Source organism: Juglans microcarpa x Juglans regia, chromosome 8D (genome assembly GCF_004785595.1).
Source record: "Juglans microcarpa x Juglans regia isolate MS1-56 chromosome 8D, Jm3101_v1.0, whole genome shotgun sequence".
In the NCBI taxonomy this organism is placed as follows: domain Eukaryota; kingdom Viridiplantae; phylum Streptophyta; class Magnoliopsida; order Fagales; family Juglandaceae; genus Juglans; species Juglans microcarpa x Juglans regia.
In genome coordinates this window covers 5,592,448-5,610,420 of record NC_054608.1, presented here as the reverse complement: position 1 = coordinate 5,610,420, position 17,973 = coordinate 5,592,448, and the positions used below count along the sequence as shown (strand labels likewise).

Here is a 17,973-nt window from a genome sequence, read left to right as displayed (position 1 = left end):
CTTTGCTTGAATTCAATTGAAAAACGTTGTAATATGTAGCAAACAAAACACTAGTAAGCACTTATTATTAATATACTATCTAGAACATACCAAACCCAGATAATAGATCATACCAAACCCAGATAATAGATCATTCCGCCTCTGTATATAGAGTAAATCATTATAAATAGACTACTAGAGAGCATGCCTTTATAGATGAACAGATTTATATTAGCTTGAGATTCACTGCTACACATATATCAGCATGAATATTACTAATATTGCAACCATTTATTCACCCACCTTAGATCATACATGCTTAACTAAGAAGCTTTGATGAATATAATTCCTGTTGTAATTATATTTTGTGGGGTTCATAGATAAATCAATATAATGGGAATGTGCAAATGTTACCCCCCTGTAGGATTCTGAAGTGCCTTTCAGGTTATTGTCAACTTGATAAAAATTAGAGGCAACTTCCATATGTGTTGCCTCTTTTATTATACCTTCAAAAATATAGTTGTTAATTTTTTAAACCTTCTTGCTTATTGAACATTTTTTTAAGCTGAAGCTCTTAATCTACCAAATGACTAAGTCTGAAATTGATGTATGACTTTATATACTTGTGGTTTTTCCGTCCATTTAGAATGTCCATTAGGTTTTAACTTTTTTTTTTTTTTTTATAAGTAGATTTTAATTCATTACTAACTTCTTATAAAGTGTATTACCATTACACTTTATGAAATTTTCAAACCCAAAACTGTCATGAAGTTCTGTTTTTGTGAAAACAATCAACCATGTATCTTATATCTATGTATTAAATAGAGGTAGACGACACTTTATAGTCTCTACTGAAAACAACCATCTTTATAGGGAAACATCTAAGAAAACAGCCTCTGGATATAGAGTAAATCATTATAAATAGACCACTAGAGAGCATGCCTTTATAGATGAACCACCATTTATAATGTTTGATGTTCACTACTACACATATATGTATCTAGAAGAGAACTAGAATGTGTTGGGAAACCAGAGATACATAACACTCGGCATGATATTCACTTTGGTCACAATTGCACGACCAAACACAAGAACTTTGAAAGTTTTGAGGCCATGTTCTGATCTTTCAGGTTTATAGGGTTCTTTCAAGAGAAGCACTAGTCACAAAATATATGAAAACAACTTTCTTCTTAATAAGTTAATAATTGTTAAGAAGAAATTTGCTGTCACATATGGGTTTCACAGCCCATTTGAAGTCAAGTGTAGACCCATATTGGTCCAGCCTATTCCAAATGCCAAAAGTGCTGGCACATCTGTGTTCTTTTACTTTTTGAAATTCAAAAAGTATAACTGAAAATGTCTAAAACTGTGTTGGAAGACTTGCATTTGCAGCCCGATATTCTAAATAATCCCAAAGTCAGGAAACAAATAACAGTTGAAATGAAGCAGCAAATATTGTTGTTATACTGTGTAAAACAGAGCTAAATACTGTGCAGAAATTATCAAGGAAGGCAGAAGGAGGATAAGGAATAAATTAGAAAAGCAAAACAGCTTGTACCTTGTTTTGGATCTGGGTTGCGTGTACTTGATGCAAGGAGAGAAGTAGCTCTTCTTGGTGGAAATGAAGACAACTTCAAGCTTTAACCTTTTGTGAAATTGGGAGCTTTCTCGCTGGAACAAGAAGGATGGCAAATTGGACTTTCTTTTCTAGACTACCAAAATGACTTCCCTCCGTTTCTCTTCATGGAAAATCAGATTACAAGCAAGTCCAACCAAACCATCTCACCCACTGCCAGCTGTCCAGGAAACAGAGCTAACACATCTGCTCATATGAACCCTGGCGCCATTTCCCCCCAACTTAAAATTACTATCCCGCCCTCACACAAATATCTCCCGCCTCTTTATACATGTAAATTGATTTACTCCATTATGCACATTTGCACAAATTCACACTTATATGCCAAATTCTCATTTTGCACATTCCATTGCAATATTTACCAAAACAATTACGTTGTATAGTAATTTACAAAATTATGCTTTGCATTAATTATACTGTAGTGTCAAAAAAGATTTATCATATGAGCCTAATAATTTGTAATATCATTTTGCCTTTGAGCCTAATAATTTGTACATCACCTTTGTACATAATATAACGTAATACATGAATATTAAATTTCCCACATAATATAACGTAATACACATTTTCACAACACCTTTGTACATAAATTATACTGCAGTGTCCCAAAAGATTTAGGTGCATGAATATTAAATTTATTTCATTTGTAATACATGACTAATTTTTGTCTTTTCTAGATTTGTCCATAATACTTGATTCAGCCAGCAAAACCTCATATGACATGTGTCTTTTCTTATTTTTATTAACATATGTTAAAAATTAACATGTGTTACATTTGTAATTATATGGTTAGGTGCATGAAGTTTAAGTTGCTTTCATTTTGAGATATCTTCTTAAATTGTGTGCTTAGGAGATTTGTTTATATTCTTGGTTAACCCAGCTTAACCACACCTAAATATCTATGTATACTTTTGGGGATTTTGCATATAGCTCTATTTAATGATGCATTTCCTGATTTGCATCCACATCCCTTTTTTCATAAAGTCTCCTTTAATTTTCCAACCCCCTGTGACAATCTATGTTAACCATCTGGAGTGCAATCTAGATACTATGTCATGGCCATGCAGTTTGAATATTATTCACTTATACATTTATACATCATTCTCATTTTGTGACCATATTACTCCATTTAACGAAATATTGCATGGTAATCACGTGGATCTCCTATATCCCCTAGCTGGCACTTCAAAGAAATCGCTCATCATCCCACTGCAACAACTTTCGTGCCTCGTCCTTTGATGTAGGTGGACCAAGAACATCTCTTATGTTAAAGTAACCATTATATCTGCACACAATGTAATTCAGAATCACATGAGTAATTCTTTACTTCCATTACGTAGCTAACAACCTTGTATGCTTCCTAAGTTTAAAATGCCAATGCAAGATTTGTCTTTCATTCATCCATATCACTAATAACATGTTATAGGCACATGTTACAACTCTTCTTAAATGTAAAACAACCGGCTCGTACAACCCCTAGTAAAAGAAAGATATCTACCAACAGCCTAGACGCAACACTCATCTAAACTCAGCTGTTAAACTTAGATGTCTGGACATATGATACCCAACCAAGATTTATACAATATATAATAAACGAATCCCACGTGTTTCCCCCGAGAGGCTATTGGCTAAACATACATGTGAATCCACAAACTTCATATATAGATAATAACATGTTTTACGCAAAACCTACCCCCAAGGATGGACCAACAACGTCCAGATAGTACTCATGTAGTTAATTATAAAATACCTGATGTATTGCCAAGCAATTGTCACAACTTGGTTCTTACACTTACATCTCACCCACCTTCATCGATATCGAGAATTGAAGTCATGCGATGTCTGCGATAGCCACGTATACAGTAGTCAGCTAATAGAATAGGTTATCAAAACATTAGTAACATGTAGATAACAATTTTACTGATATCATGGGTCATGAAATGGAAATCATGACAATAATGCATGGTACCACAATGGGTGCTCATGGTTTATTCATGCATGAAGGGAGAGAGTGGATGCAGGCAACCCAACTGTTCATCACACATATGGATTATATATCATGTTGCTCTAAATTCAATATACTATATATCGAGCAAATCATGTTTGCCTTATGAATTTGAACTTAAATTAACATACTCAAAACATCATTAATATTACCGTCATCGTCATCTGTCTCCTCATGAAGATGCTGCCCAGACTCGCTACTAGAGTTATCATCGTCATTTATCTCATCTATCCCCAACTCATCGTCTAGTGGGTCATCATCAATAAATGAATCATCGTCAACTGATTCGGACAGGACTTGACATGATATGATTGCTGGATCAACGGGTAAATTCTCTTCATCAACTCGATTCAATAGATTACTCATGGCTGATTCACTCTCAAGAATAAGGGGATAGTTATGGAGATCTGTGTGAACATCATCTTCTGCTTCACCCCCAGACGAGTCGTCATCACCATTATCATCATCAACAGTAGTCATCAAGTGAATGTTGTAAACATTCCTATTTGTAATCTTATGTACAACCTGCCAACTTCCCCCCAATGTTAGATCCGTGAGATAAAACACTTACAATGCTTGTCATGCAAGGGCGAAAGGCTCATCTTTATACATGTGCCTAGCAGTATTCACTATCGTCAAGTGGTCCCTCACAAGTATCCTCTTCCTCGGGTCGCCAACGTCATACCAAGCAGAACTAAACAGATAAACCTTGCACCACCCATATAACATAATTCTATAATATCATGCAACACTCCATAGAAGTCAACAGGGGATCCATGGTGCTCGCCATGAACCACCACCCCGTTGTTTTGGGTGCGGCAATGCCTTTCACACTCTTTCGTATGGAAGCGAACTCCATTCATTATACATCCGGCATATGATGCGACCCACGGATCTGGCCCACATGCTAATGCATATATGTCATCAGTTACCTCACTTGGCCTAATTGCACGCAACTCTCGAATCTAGGACATAAGAAAATACAAAACAATCGTTTTTCCATCATTATATATAGAAGGGAGCCATGTGTATGCTAAGTAGTTTGGTATCTTACACGTGATTTGAACCATGATTGAAATTGACTCTGATGGCTACGATCGATGTTATGAGGGTCCTCTTCTTTCAATATGTTATAGTGCTCCCTGCATATGTGTGAGCAAACGTTACCAGAAGAGTAAATACTATAAACTTGAAGTTAATGCTGGAGCGGCAAATGTATGTTGTACTTACTCTAAGTATCGTTCAACCTCCTTGCAATTATTAAGTACATACCATCGGGCCTTTCTCATTAATGTGTCAGACAATTTCTTAGATTTTGCTGTCCCCAGTGGTCGAACCTTTTGTGAGAAAACAGATAAACAAGGCTCATTTCCCGACTCATTCGAACCACCAACAACGTCACTGTTGCGTTCCCTCGGTTATATCTAGTCTCAATATCGCGAAAATACATAGAGCAAAATGTAAGACACTCGAAATGAACATATGCCTCAGCAATTGAGCCTTCTGGACGAACTCTGTTGCGAACGTACCGCTTGAACTTCCCTAGATACCTTTCAAAAGGGTACATCCATCTACATTGCACGGGTCCTGCTAGCAATGCCTCCTCTGGCAAATGAATGGTTAGGTGCACCATGATATCAAAAGATGCAGGAGGGAATATCATTTCCAATTAATAAAGGATAATAGGAATATTAGCTTGAAACTGATACAACATTGATAATGGCAAAGTTCGTGAACATAATTCTTTGAAGAACGAGCTTAAGTCTATTAAGACTTGATGCACACCGGCCATAAGAACCCACCAATAATAACCGGCAACAGTGCTTGCATAAAGATATGACAATCATGGCTCTTCATTCCTTTGATTTTTCAATCACTAACACTAACATACCGTGCAATGTTTAAGGCAAAACCATTCGGAAATTTCACTTCTGACAACCATGCACAAAATTTTCTTCGCTCATTTAAATTTAACATGTAGCAACCAAGACTCATAGAAATACGATCGCCATCATGTTGTAAATGTAATTATTTTCTTAGTCCAAGATTAGCCAAATCCCTACGTGCATTGGCGAAGTCTTTGGTTTTCCATCAATATTGAGCAAAGTTCCCAACACGTTATCACATATATTTTTCTCAATATGCATAACGTCCAAGTTATGTCTCAACCCCAAGTCTAACTAGTACGGAAGCTAAAAAAATATAGACTTTTTTGTCCAATTTAGTTGATTGAGAGTTCGTTTCCTCTTCAAAGAAGATTTACCAAACTGGACATGTGACACCCCACGTAATTGTTCTAGCAAATCCTCTCCCTCGACCCTTGATGGTTGGAGTCAATACTCTTCGTACCCATTAAAAGAATTTTTCTTCCGTCTCCAAATGTGATCTGGTGGCAACCATCGTCGATGACCCATATAGCAATGTTTGCGCCCATGTACCAACCATTGTGAATTTGTGTCAACTGTACATGAAGGGCATGCCATCTTGCCCTTTGTGCTCCACCCAGAAAGATTGGCATATGCAGGGAAGTCATTGATAGTCTAAAGTAGCGCTGCATGCAGCCTAAACATTTGCCCACTATACGCATCATAGGTATGAATACCCTCTTCCCATTACTCCTTCAACTCATCGACAAGAGAACGTAAGAACACATCAATCTCATTCCCTGGTGACTTAGGGCCAGGGATTAACAAGGACAACATGGTGTATGGATCTTTCATGCATGACCAAGGGGGCAAGTTGTAAGGAACAAGTAGTACCGGCCATATGCTGTACAGTTTGCTCAAGTTATTGAATGGGTTAAACCCATCACTCGCCAAAGCAAGTCTAACATTACGAAGATCTTGGGAAAACCTCTCATGTTTGTGATCAAAGTCTTTCCATACACGTGAATCTGCTGGATGTCGCATGCATGTCAGATTGTCAACCCGAGCTTCTACATGCCATCTCATGGCTTGGGCTGTCTTCTTTAACATAAATAGCCTTTGCAAGCGCGGCTTCAGGGGGAAATATCGGAGAACTTTTTGTGGTATCCTTCGTTGCTTACTTGTGCATACAGTCCACCTAGATGCGTTACATTTAGGGCACTCATTTAACGATGCATTTTCCCTCCAAAACAAGGCACAATTATTTGGGCACACATGTATCTTTTTGTAACTAAAGTCCAAACCACGCTCCAAGCGGCAAGCATCGTTATATGAGTCAAGGAATAGTGCATTGAGAAATGCAGCCTTCAAGAGCTTATCACCATGTCAAATGACTTGACGGTCCAACCACCAATGCTCTTGATGTGAAGCAACTTGACGATGAATGATAGTTTTGAGAACTTATCACATGAAGGATAAAGTGGACGTCGTGCATCGACTACCAACTACTCAAAATTAAGGTTTGTTGGAGTATACGAGGTGGATGGTTGATCATGTGAGTTTGCATTTCCTTCATATCTAGATGAATTATCCATAAATGACCCATGACGAATGTCATCTAACATCTCGTCGACATCATCAATGTAGTCACTGTAAGCAAATGCATCATCTACTTCTTCGTTAGAAAATGAAGCATCTAGGAAAGGATCATCTTCTCCATGGAATATCCATTCCGTATTAGTAGGATCAATCCCTATGATGAACAAATGATCTTCGACTATATGAATAGAGTAGAAACATCTATTCCGGCATCTCCTACATGGACACCTAATGTGATCAGATCCGGGTGTGTTGGCTTGCGCCATAGCCAGAAATTGTCTAACATCTTCAGCATACTCATTGGATTGCAATCTATCTTCGATACGCATCCAAGCCTTATCCATCTTATGCAGGTGACCAACTAGTAGAAAAGAGATTGTTAGGTCCAAGAAGACTTACTGCAATGACTAGGCAAGACTAAAAGTGTAAATATTAGTCTCCATACTTGGAGTTTGTTTTTGGAATTCAAAGACATGAGAATAAGGGACATGAAATAGCTGCATGTGTTTTCAAACAATGCTCATTGTTTCTAATGAGCATTAAACAAGGGAAACGTGCCACTACGACATACCTCGTAAAAGGTTTATTCAATTGTGGGGGTAACAATTGAATCCATACAAAATATTTTTTCACATGAACTACCTTAGAGTTTTTATTCTTTCTCACATATCTAAACTGCTTGGGGGTGAACTACAACAAAGAACAATCAAATTGCATGGAAAACTTTACGTCTTAACAGTATTATGTTTCATTTTTGCTATAAACACAACAACCAGTACTAAGTATCTCTATAGCTAGCTCAGTATTTTGTTCTTACACACTAAATTGAGAAGAAAATGTTGATTGCCAGGTCTGACATATGTATATGGAAAAAGCTAATGCCAAATAGCAAGTTGAGAATTTATTGATTATCTGTTGAGAAGATATGCCTCATGGTGACTTAATGGTGCTGGTGGTTAAAGCATTGTGTATCAACTTCAGAATTTTCTATTTTGGTGAATGAAGAACATGCTGGTTTCTATTGTAGTTGTCGTTGTTTGAGGCAAGGCAATCTTATTTCCCCAATTATTTCATGAATTTATAATTATGGAAAATGCCATGACGTGATTGGATTGAGAAGGGTTAGCAAATAATTTTCTGAACAATTGTGTAGTGGGTGAATGAGACAAGGAAGCAGTCTACATATTTGTAATTTATTATTGGCTGATGATACATGTTTTTTAGTTCATGAAATTCTGATAATTTACATGCATATTGTGGACTATTGCTGTGTTTTGAAGCTGATTCAGGGTTTGGGGCCATACTTTATCGAAGTATGAAATTATGTCTGTGGCTGCAATTTTGCTACATTTATACGTTTTGGCTAACTTACTGGGATGCAGAATCTCTTCACTGCCTTTGAGGTATCTTGCATACGAAATGTAATTCATAAACATTGATTTGACTCTTTCTTTATAGTCACTTTTAATTGGCCAAACTTCAATTTGTGAAACCTATATATATAGTAAAACTTATATCTACCAACATATGATTTATGTAATTTATATTCTTTGAGATGGCAAATCATGACATGTTAACAATCTAACAGGTGTTACCTTAATTAATTCGCTCATTGTCATACATATATGGGGCCACCCTAGCTCACTACATACAAATTAAACTTGTTAATAAATTCTATATAAACAGATCTTATGGCTCATGGCATTATAGTTGAGCAGCTCTTTTACAAAATATCAAGGAACAGTCTTATGAACATATCAAGTTATATGTTGCTCATTGCTAATTTCGCAGACATCGCTCCAGCTTACTATTGTGCTCTTTTATCCAAGAAAGTGTTACTCAAATGATTAAATTACCTATATGGTACCTAAAATATAGAACTCGACATGGTTGTAGAAATAAAGACCTCAAAGATTTGGGCTTCGCATAGGCTAATTAATTCGGATGCAACAAAATTGAAAAATTCTGGCATAAGAACATTCAGATCATACACAGTCTACAAAATAATGTTGAACTCTTCAACGCACGAAAATTTATATATATATATATAGGATTGTAAGGGTCTAAGGCAAGGGAGGTGTCCTTCTTGTGTTGTGTGGCTCAACGCATAATGCTTCACTGAGCTGGGGAAGGCTTGCAAGAGAACAATGAAGTAAATAGATCAGAATTCAAAGAGTAGTTCAGTAGAAGCAGATATGCTGGAGTAGATGTGAATATCTTCTGAACTAAAGGAAGTAATAATGATGCAAAATGTCTTTAGGAGAAACGTGTAGAAACAGAGGAGACCAAAAACAGAAAATAATATGAGACTCATCAGTCCTTCCCTAGTATATAACTTTTCAATCAGAAGAAAGGTAGGATTTCAGTCTTCGAAATTTATGGAAATATGTTTTACACAACCATATATCATCTTCTTCATAGACAGATTTTACACAACCATATGATGGCAAATTACACAATATGTTACACAATCATATACACATGTGAACATTACACAGATTCACAAATTACACATTACACAATAGAATTAGCACAAAATTCACAGATTCACATTACACAGATTCACAAATTACACAATCAGGAAAATCTACAAATTACACAGAGAGAAGAGGTTGGGAGAAGAGAGAGAGGCTCACCGGGTCGACCTAGTACGTCTACTGGACTGCGGCAGGCGGAGGTGGTTGAGGAAGGGCGGCAAACTGGGTGAGGTCGCAATGGGTGGGGGGGGACTGGCGGCAAATGGGGTGAGGTCGCGATTGGGTGAGGTGACTGCCTCTAGGTGACTGGGTGAGGTCTCGCGGCAGGGGGGAGAGGGTCGATGTCGCAATGAGAGACAGGCCGTTAGGTTGCGGGTCGCAATCGCAGGGAGAGAGAGAGACGAGACCGACGCGGGGATGGGAGAAGAAATGGAAGGAGGGAAAATGCAGGCGTATTAATTCAATGGATCTATTGCGGCGACTTTTGATCGCAGCAAGATACGACAATATCTCCGCAAAAACAAACAGCCCAGGTTAGCTTGTCGCTGCAAAAAATCAAACACTTCGTCGTAACAAGATTATAACCCACAAACGGATCAAATATTTTCCCAAACTAATTGCGGCAAACAAAAGTCGCCACAATAAACCCTGTTTCGCTGCAAAAACATGATTTCCCCACAAAGTTTTACTTGCCGACATAATTTTGTGGGAAAAGGCTTGTTTTATTTTCCACGAATGGTTTTGGTGTGATTCGGTAATTATTTGCCACCACCATCTGTCTTGGGAAAAAAATTCATAGCAAAAGCCCATAATTCTTGTAGTGAGTTTGCGTTAACAATAAATAGAATAGGGAAGATTTTTCATGATGGATTCATACCTCCATTTTGAAAATCTAATCCTTTCTTAGATTTGATGCGAGATTGACTAATTGGTAGAAGAACCCCATCATTGGAGATATTCAACCTTATATCTGAGCCAGAATGCACTAAAATCTTCTGAAAAGATGGCTTTATTGGCAACCCATAAGCAACAAAGACCTGCCCAGACGCGGTTTGGTAATGGCTTGTAATTTTGCAGCAACTATTGTAGGTAATGCTTCTTCTATGATTTATAGATGGAATGTCCTTAAAAGATAATGAGACTTTTGTGGGCTTGTTATTGCGCAGCTCGTCAATGTTCTGACCGAACCAAAGATAACAAACCCCAACTTGTGAAATAACCAAAACATATAGACCTGCATCACTGGCTTCCAAAAAATATTATTTTCTTTTAATCTTTCTTCTATTAAGAATAAAATAAACTCACAACCTGCTTACAAAAAAAAAAAAAAAAAGTTATGCTATTCAGAAGTTTGCCCACTACACTTGCATATTAATGATAAGCTGCAATAATTTTTCCATTTGCTCCACTACACTTGCATGGGATTGAGCATTTAGATTCAAACGACATAATGTATTTTGGTGAAAAAGCATAACTAATGATTTTATAATCGTATAGTTTTGTATGGAAGGAACCAATTTATAATCTTGATAGCGATGAGCTTGAGGCTGAATGTGATGTGAATGTCAAAGATCAGGTCAATGTCGAAGTCGAAGATAGAGTGAATGTGATTTCTTCTTCGAGTAGTGGTCCGTTGGAGCCATTTATTGGTATGGTATTTGAGGAAGTTGAAGACGCCCAAGCATTTTATAAGGCATATGCAAGGCGACAAAGATTTGTAATCCGGACGAATCATAATCGATTGTTGAAAGATGATAAAACTCTTTGTGCAGTAGACTATGTTTGTACAATGGAAGGATTTCGACGGAGTAGTCAAAAAGACACGGATCGAATAATCCCTGAACCTATTGAGACAAAGATTAGATGTAAAGCAATAATGGGAATAAAGAAAGATGGTGAAAAATGGATAGTGAACAAGTTTGTGGTTGGAAATAATCATATTTTACTTATACCGAGAAGTACTAGTTTCCTTCGTGAACATAGGGGAGTTACTAAAGTACAAAAAAAACTTATTATTACCTTGAATGAGTCCAGTGTACCGATACGGAAGATAATGTCGATGTTGAGTAAAGATTCAGGTGGTGACTTTAATATCGGTTGTATTGGTAAGGATGTAGAAAATTACATGAGAAGCCAAAGAAGAAAAGTATTTGAAGATGGGGATGCACAAAGGTTATATTCATACTTTCTTGATCGACAACTCAAAGAACTTGGATTTGTGTTCTCCATGCAAGTTGATAATGATGGGTGTATGGGAAGTTGTTTTTGGACTGATGCGCGATCAAGAGTTGCATACCAATATTTTGGAGATATTGTTACATTTGATGCCACTTACCTTACCAATATTTATAAAATGCCATTTGTGTCATTTTCTGGAGTTAATCATCATCATCAGACCATAATGTTTGGGTGTGCCTTGTTAGTTAATGAAACGGCGGAATCATATACATGGTTACTGAGAACATGGCAAGAGGCAATGCTTGGACGTGCCCCTTCAACGATAATTATCGATGATGACAAGGCGATGACTAAGGCAATTATTGAAGTACTCCCGAATACAACTCATAGGTTGTGCTTGTGGCACATTTTACAAAAGTTTCCCGAACACTTAGCCTATGTATATAACAAATTTCCGGACTTCCAAAAATATTTTGGTCATTACATCCATGAGACAATTACTACCGATGAATTTGAGCAAGAATGGGCTTTGATTGTGGTGAAGTATGACCTAGGAGAAAATATTTGGCTGCAAAATCTTTATAGCCGACGGGATAATTGGGTACCGGCCTACTTGCGTTCGACATTTTGTGCTGGTATGTCAACAACTCAGAGGAGTGAAAGCATGAACAAATTTTTTAAAGATTATGTTCATTCAAGCATTATGGTTAGTGACTTTGTGCATCAATATGAAAAAGCAATAGATGCACGTTACTTTAAAGAGAAAGAGAAGGATGTGCGGACAAAATCTACGCAGGCAATAATGAAGACACCTTTTAAAATTGAAGAGGAGGCGGCAATGGTCTATACAAGAAAGTCTTTCATGATCTTTCAAGATGAGTTGTTCAATAGTCTATAGTACTAAGCAAGAAAATTGTACCTGATTGGTGAGGCGAAGACATATGGAGTGACAGTTAATGGTAAAGAAACACCTATTTACCATGTGACATTGGATGGTGATGGAGAACATGCTACATGTACATGCCATATGTGGGAGTTTATAGGGATTCTTTGTAGGCATATCTTGTGTGTTTTTGGCAAGAAAGTGAAGTTAAATAGATTGCCACAACATTATATTCTAGACAGATAGACTATTAATGCTAAGAGTCGACCCATTCCCGACATACCGTGTTGTGATGACCAAGTGAGGCTGGGACAAGATGAGCCTACGATGAGAAAAAGCAAGTCAATGATACAATTTTATGACATTGTCGAATTTGCATCACAGTTAGCAGAAAAACACAATCACTTCACACTTGCATTGGAGAATGTTCATAAAGAGTTGCTTGCAATGGATGAACTTGTAGAATGTTCACGAACAGTGCCTAGTAATGATGATCAAATATTAAAAAGTCAAGTTCTATCAAACTTTTCACAAATGGTGCAAGATCCTCCACGGGTGCCCATAAAAGGGCGCCCAAAATCTTTGAGAGCGAAGAACCTGAAGGAAACACAAACAATAAAGAAAAAACGTTGTAGCATTTGCAAGAATGAGGGACATTCTAAAAATAATTGTCCTTCAATGAGGTATAGTAACCTTGTAGTTATTTGTATTTTATTGGTTTGAAATTGAAGAGAAGCTAATAAAATTTGTTGTTATTTATGTAGGGATTTTGGGCCCACAACTGACAATATATCGGAAGATTTGGATTGATAGTGAAACTTTTATTATATTTTGTATGTGATTTATTTCCTCTTCTCTTTATTTATTCAAATTAAATTGGTGAAAAAAAAATTCTCTAATATTTATAACTTACTCTTTTTTTTTTTTTTTTGTGGGGCAGGACGGCGAGGAGAAGCTAATAATTTTGACTCAGCGGAGGAACAGCTGGGGACGGTATTCGAGGAAGATGAAGAAAGCTTCATGGAGATATTATTAATTGTAACCATGTTATTTTAGGAGTGTAATTGTTATCCCATATTCTAGACAGTTGTTAGCCTATGTAATGGAGTTGTTTCCCTTGCTCGGTTATCCAGATAGAAACAAGAGAACTTGAGTGCATTCTGTCTCTTTATTTGCTTTGTGCTTCGTGTCCAATACATTCCTAATACAAGAATTTGATTTTCTTCGTCTCTTTACTTGCTCGGTTGTAGCATTTGTTGCTAATGTACTCCTTTTATTAAGTTATAAGGGCAAGTATCCCAACTATGGTTACAATTTTCTACTATTAGAAGATAGTGCATGAACTGTTGTAAATAAGGTATACATTTGGATGTTGTCTTTGCGCAGATTTCATGTTCTAAACAAGTCACATAATCTTCTACTATTAGAAGAGAGTGTATGATCTTATGTAAATAAGGTAAAACATTCAATTTCAAAACATCTTCAATACATTTAATTTCAAAACATATTCAAAACATCACAGACTATCATAACATTAAAGCGTTAAAAAAAGTACAAACGGGTTACATGAGTTGTAGCACTAACCAAGATATATTGGAATTGTTTGGATACATAAAAATTACACCACAAATTATAAAAAAAAATGATAAAATTAACAGTTTCAAGACTCCTTTATACTTCTTCTCCATTGCTTTAAATTTGGATTCTTCTATGCACAGCCGCTCATGAAGTACCCTGTCGTTCCTCCGTTCAGCTAACTCCAACGCCATCTTACAACAACTGTTTTGCTCACTTTGAAGATCAATCCACTCAAAAAAGCCACATTGTTTATTTGTCTTATAGTTTGGACAATTGAAAAATTTTCTACCAAAACTATTTGTTTTTCTAGAAATTTGTAGCTTCGCTTGGCAGCCACAATAGCAAAGTGGTCTCTCCAAACTTGACCCGGAATGAGAAACCAAACTCATCATGCCCTATCATAAAATTGAAACAAGTAAGTAGTAGCTGAAAATGACAAAACTAGCTAGCTACTATGACAAGGCATTTTTAACTCCTGACAATGACAAAGCAGTAAGCTAACCATGCAAAATGCGATTGCAGATAGAAGCACTAATAATGATGAAGTCTGTCATACTTATCCATTTGTATACACAATTGTGTAATCTCTAATAATAATAATAATAATAATAACAACATATATATATATAGGAAAAGATAGGATTGTGTGCTGCTGTTTAGATGAGCTTGTTGATGCTATTACCGTATGGTGCAAGCCGATCGAACCAAATGTTGTCTATCGATTCAGCATGCTAATCGTGCTGCTTGCTTAGCAGAAGTGGTTTTTGTTTTAAATATCACTTGGTGTTTGCCATCCATTTATCTATGAGCTGAGTCTCTTCGCTATTGGTAGTTTCTATTAAAAAAAAAGGAATTGCAACATCTTTTTTCAAGATTTTCATCTTATTTAAATTCGGAAATATGAAAATTATAAAACTCTACTAAGTACCGAATAATTATAGTTTTTATTTCTCATTTCCTATCATAGTTAGCATTTAGTTGAGTTCTATTAATTTATTACTGGAAAAATCTTAAATGTAAGTTCAGACTGTAGAAAAATGATCTCCCTAACAGCTTACAAGTTATTGCTGCCTCTTGAAAAAAGGACTCTACACTGATCAACTAATTTTGTCATAGAATTTGGTGAGAATAAATTGAAAAGACAAGTCTTTTGAGAAGTATAGGTTAGGTACCAACTAGACATTTTTTTTTTTCTCTCAATTTTCCACCCTACCAAACACAAAAGGTTAACAATAATTTCATAAAATATATTTTCAACCAAAACAAACACAACAAAAGATTTGAGTTTTTTCAGCTTCACAGATGAATTTCACCTCTTGATATTTATTTCAGACATTAGTTTCAAGTTGACAATATATACTAGCAATCAGTTATCTTTTGCCATTTTCAACTCACATTCTGTACAGTGGACTTTTATCAAACACGTAAAGTGCAAGTAAAAACATCATTTGCATACCAGATGAAAAGAGGTGCCGGTTCTAATATTTTTTATACACTAATTGCTATTACAACCACAATTTGCCAAGAAAGTAGGAGAGAGTACAAAAACATACCAAAATCATATATTCAAGGAGACATAGGGCACGACATACCAGAGGAAAAAATAATCCAGGAGCCGTGGTGTCGAGGGGCATCTCGGGAGGTTGGAGATAGACAGAACTTCAAGAGGGACATCAAGGAGTCGACAGTGTCTCGCGAGAGGGGCGTGCGACTCGGCTGTGAGAGGGGCGTGTGATTCGTGCGACTCGGCTGTGAAAGGGCGTGCAACTCGGCTGCGAGAGGGCGTGCGACTCAGTTGCATCCAGAGGCGACAGAGGTGAGAGGGTGGTCGAGGCTTGCTGAAATGATGTTCACGAACCAGAGGAAAGGGGCTTCCTGAAATGAAATGTTTAGGGATTTCGAGAGGAGATGCAAACTCGCGCAGGATCTAATGCAACTCAGCTCTTCAATTCATCCATATAACCGCCTACGTGTCACCACCTGATTGGTGGGCTGTTATCTACAAATAAACAGCCCGACTGGTCTGCAGGTTTTCTCTTTAGAAATATATTCGACAGATGCATTTAGAAATTAGCTCACGTGGTTATGGTCTTTTAAAGTGGATGACTCAATTTAATGAAAGTGATTTATACCGTCGTAGAATAAATTTGGTGAATTGTCCCCAAAAAATAAAAGATTAAAAAAATAAAATCTAGAGCTCACGTTAAAAAAAAAAAAAAGAAAAAAAAAACTTTTTCATGGTAAATCCATTTTTTTAAAAATGAATGCTCTAGTAGTATTACTTTTAACATAAACAAGAACAAAATATAATTTCTTTCGAAGGAGAAATACGTCAACACTATAAAGAGTTTTTAAAGTAAATTCACAAACTGACATAATTTTATATTATATGTTAAATCTACTCTAGTAACTCTACAATAAAAATAGATTTACCGTACCACACCGCGTCAAATTACATAAGCTTATGGATTTATTTTTGCAGGATTACAATACTATATAAGCACGTGCTTCGATCAGAGCTTGTAGCTAGGTTCATTAAAGATTAATGCAAATATTGTTAACGTGGTTGTGAAGTTGGGATGCTTACGTGAGACATGTTTACGTAATGAAATAACTACTCATAGTGTAGGAATCTGTTAACAGTATTGCAGATGGAGAACGTGTCGTGATGGTGATGTTTGGATCGGGTCTGTAATACTGTGTTAATCCGTATTGATCTTTCTCATGTTTTCAAAAGCCTGGTTCTTCTGTTAAATGCAAAGTGACAATTAGAAGCTTGTTTTATCCGGTAAAACGTTTTCTCTTTTCTTTTCATTATATTTCCCAATCATTTCAATCTATTTTCCTCGATCTTTCTTTACATTGTAAAGTTGGTATCAGGGTTGCGCTAGCTCTTGCCATGGCTAAAGGGATAGATCTGTTCTCTCAGCAGCTTGTCGAACAGGTAACCCTGGTAAAGGAAACTCAGAAGTCCCAGCAGAAACTTCTTGATGAGCTTGTGCAACATATGAGTAACCTCACTTCCAGCTTCGACTCTTTCACCCGAATGCAGTCCAAGACTCAAGATATCAACTCTTCCGAAGGTTCGGCTTTTGAAGGCAAATTAGGATCATGCATTCAGAAGGAAAATTGATCATCCCTGGTTTGATTTTCCTAAGTTCAACGAGAAGGATATTTCAGGATGGCTATACAGGGTGCAGAACTACTTCGTTTATCATGAAACTCCACCCCAAGACTGAATTTTGATCGTGTCATTTCATTTGGAAGGTCAGGCTCTGGCATGGTACATATGCATGGAGTCCAGCTCGAGGGAGATAATAGACAGTTGGGATTGGACTTTGTTTGAGAATTTGAAGCCAAGTTTAGGACAAGGAAAACAGTACAAACACAAAGGAATCTCACAAATGGATTCCATATACTGATGAGGCACACACGCCCCCCTTTTTGTTTTTCTCTTTCTTTCTCCCCCTCCCCTGTGCCCGCCACCCCTGCCTTCTCTCTGTTCCAGCCATGGTGGTTAGGGCCACCTCAGGGTGGGCAGAAGACACCGACGGTCCAAGTGACACTGCCGGCGAGGAGCTCACGATAGCTCGTTGTGCACGTTGGTGCACATTTCGCACATTGTGTGTTTGGTCGACCGCTGCGTAGTCGTCACTAGGTAGCCAGGGTGGTCGAGATCTAAGCCGAAGGTTTGCATGGTCGACTATCGCCGTCCTTTGGTAGTTTGACATGGACGGGAATTACCCTAGGAGGGAGAAAGAAAGGGGGAACGG

General features: G+C 37.1%; 1 protein-coding gene across 1 annotated transcript; it reads left to right on the top strand.

Moving 5' to 3' along the window:
* Positions 1-10,564: 10,564 nt before the first annotated feature.
* LOC121242149 (protein FAR1-RELATED SEQUENCE 5-like) lies at positions 10,565-17,333 on the top strand. The gene is made up of 5 exons (XM_041140050.1): positions 10,565-10,626; positions 11,059-12,580; positions 13,007-13,081; positions 13,563-13,615; positions 17,081-17,333. Exons 1-5 carry the CDS (start codon positions 10,565-10,567, stop codon positions 17,331-17,333), a joined length of 1,965 nt encoding a protein of 654 aa, XP_040995984.1.
* The last annotated feature ends 640 nt before the right edge of the window (positions 17,334-17,973 follow it).

Bases quoted from the DNA above. Each gene is read 5' to 3' on its own strand.
- LOC121242149 (XM_041140050.1), top strand. From the start codon at position 10,565: ATGGCTTTATTGGCAACCCATAAGCAACAAAGACCTGCCCAGACGCGG. The intron at 10,627-11,058 runs GTAATTTTGCAG...ATAATCGTATAG, and splicing joins ACGCGGTTTGGTAATGGCTT to TTTTGTATGGAAGGAACCAA. The intron at 13,082-13,562 runs GTAGAATGTTCA...TTTGTGGGGCAG, and splicing joins TGCTTGCAATGGATGAACTT to GACGGCGAGGAGAAGCTAAT.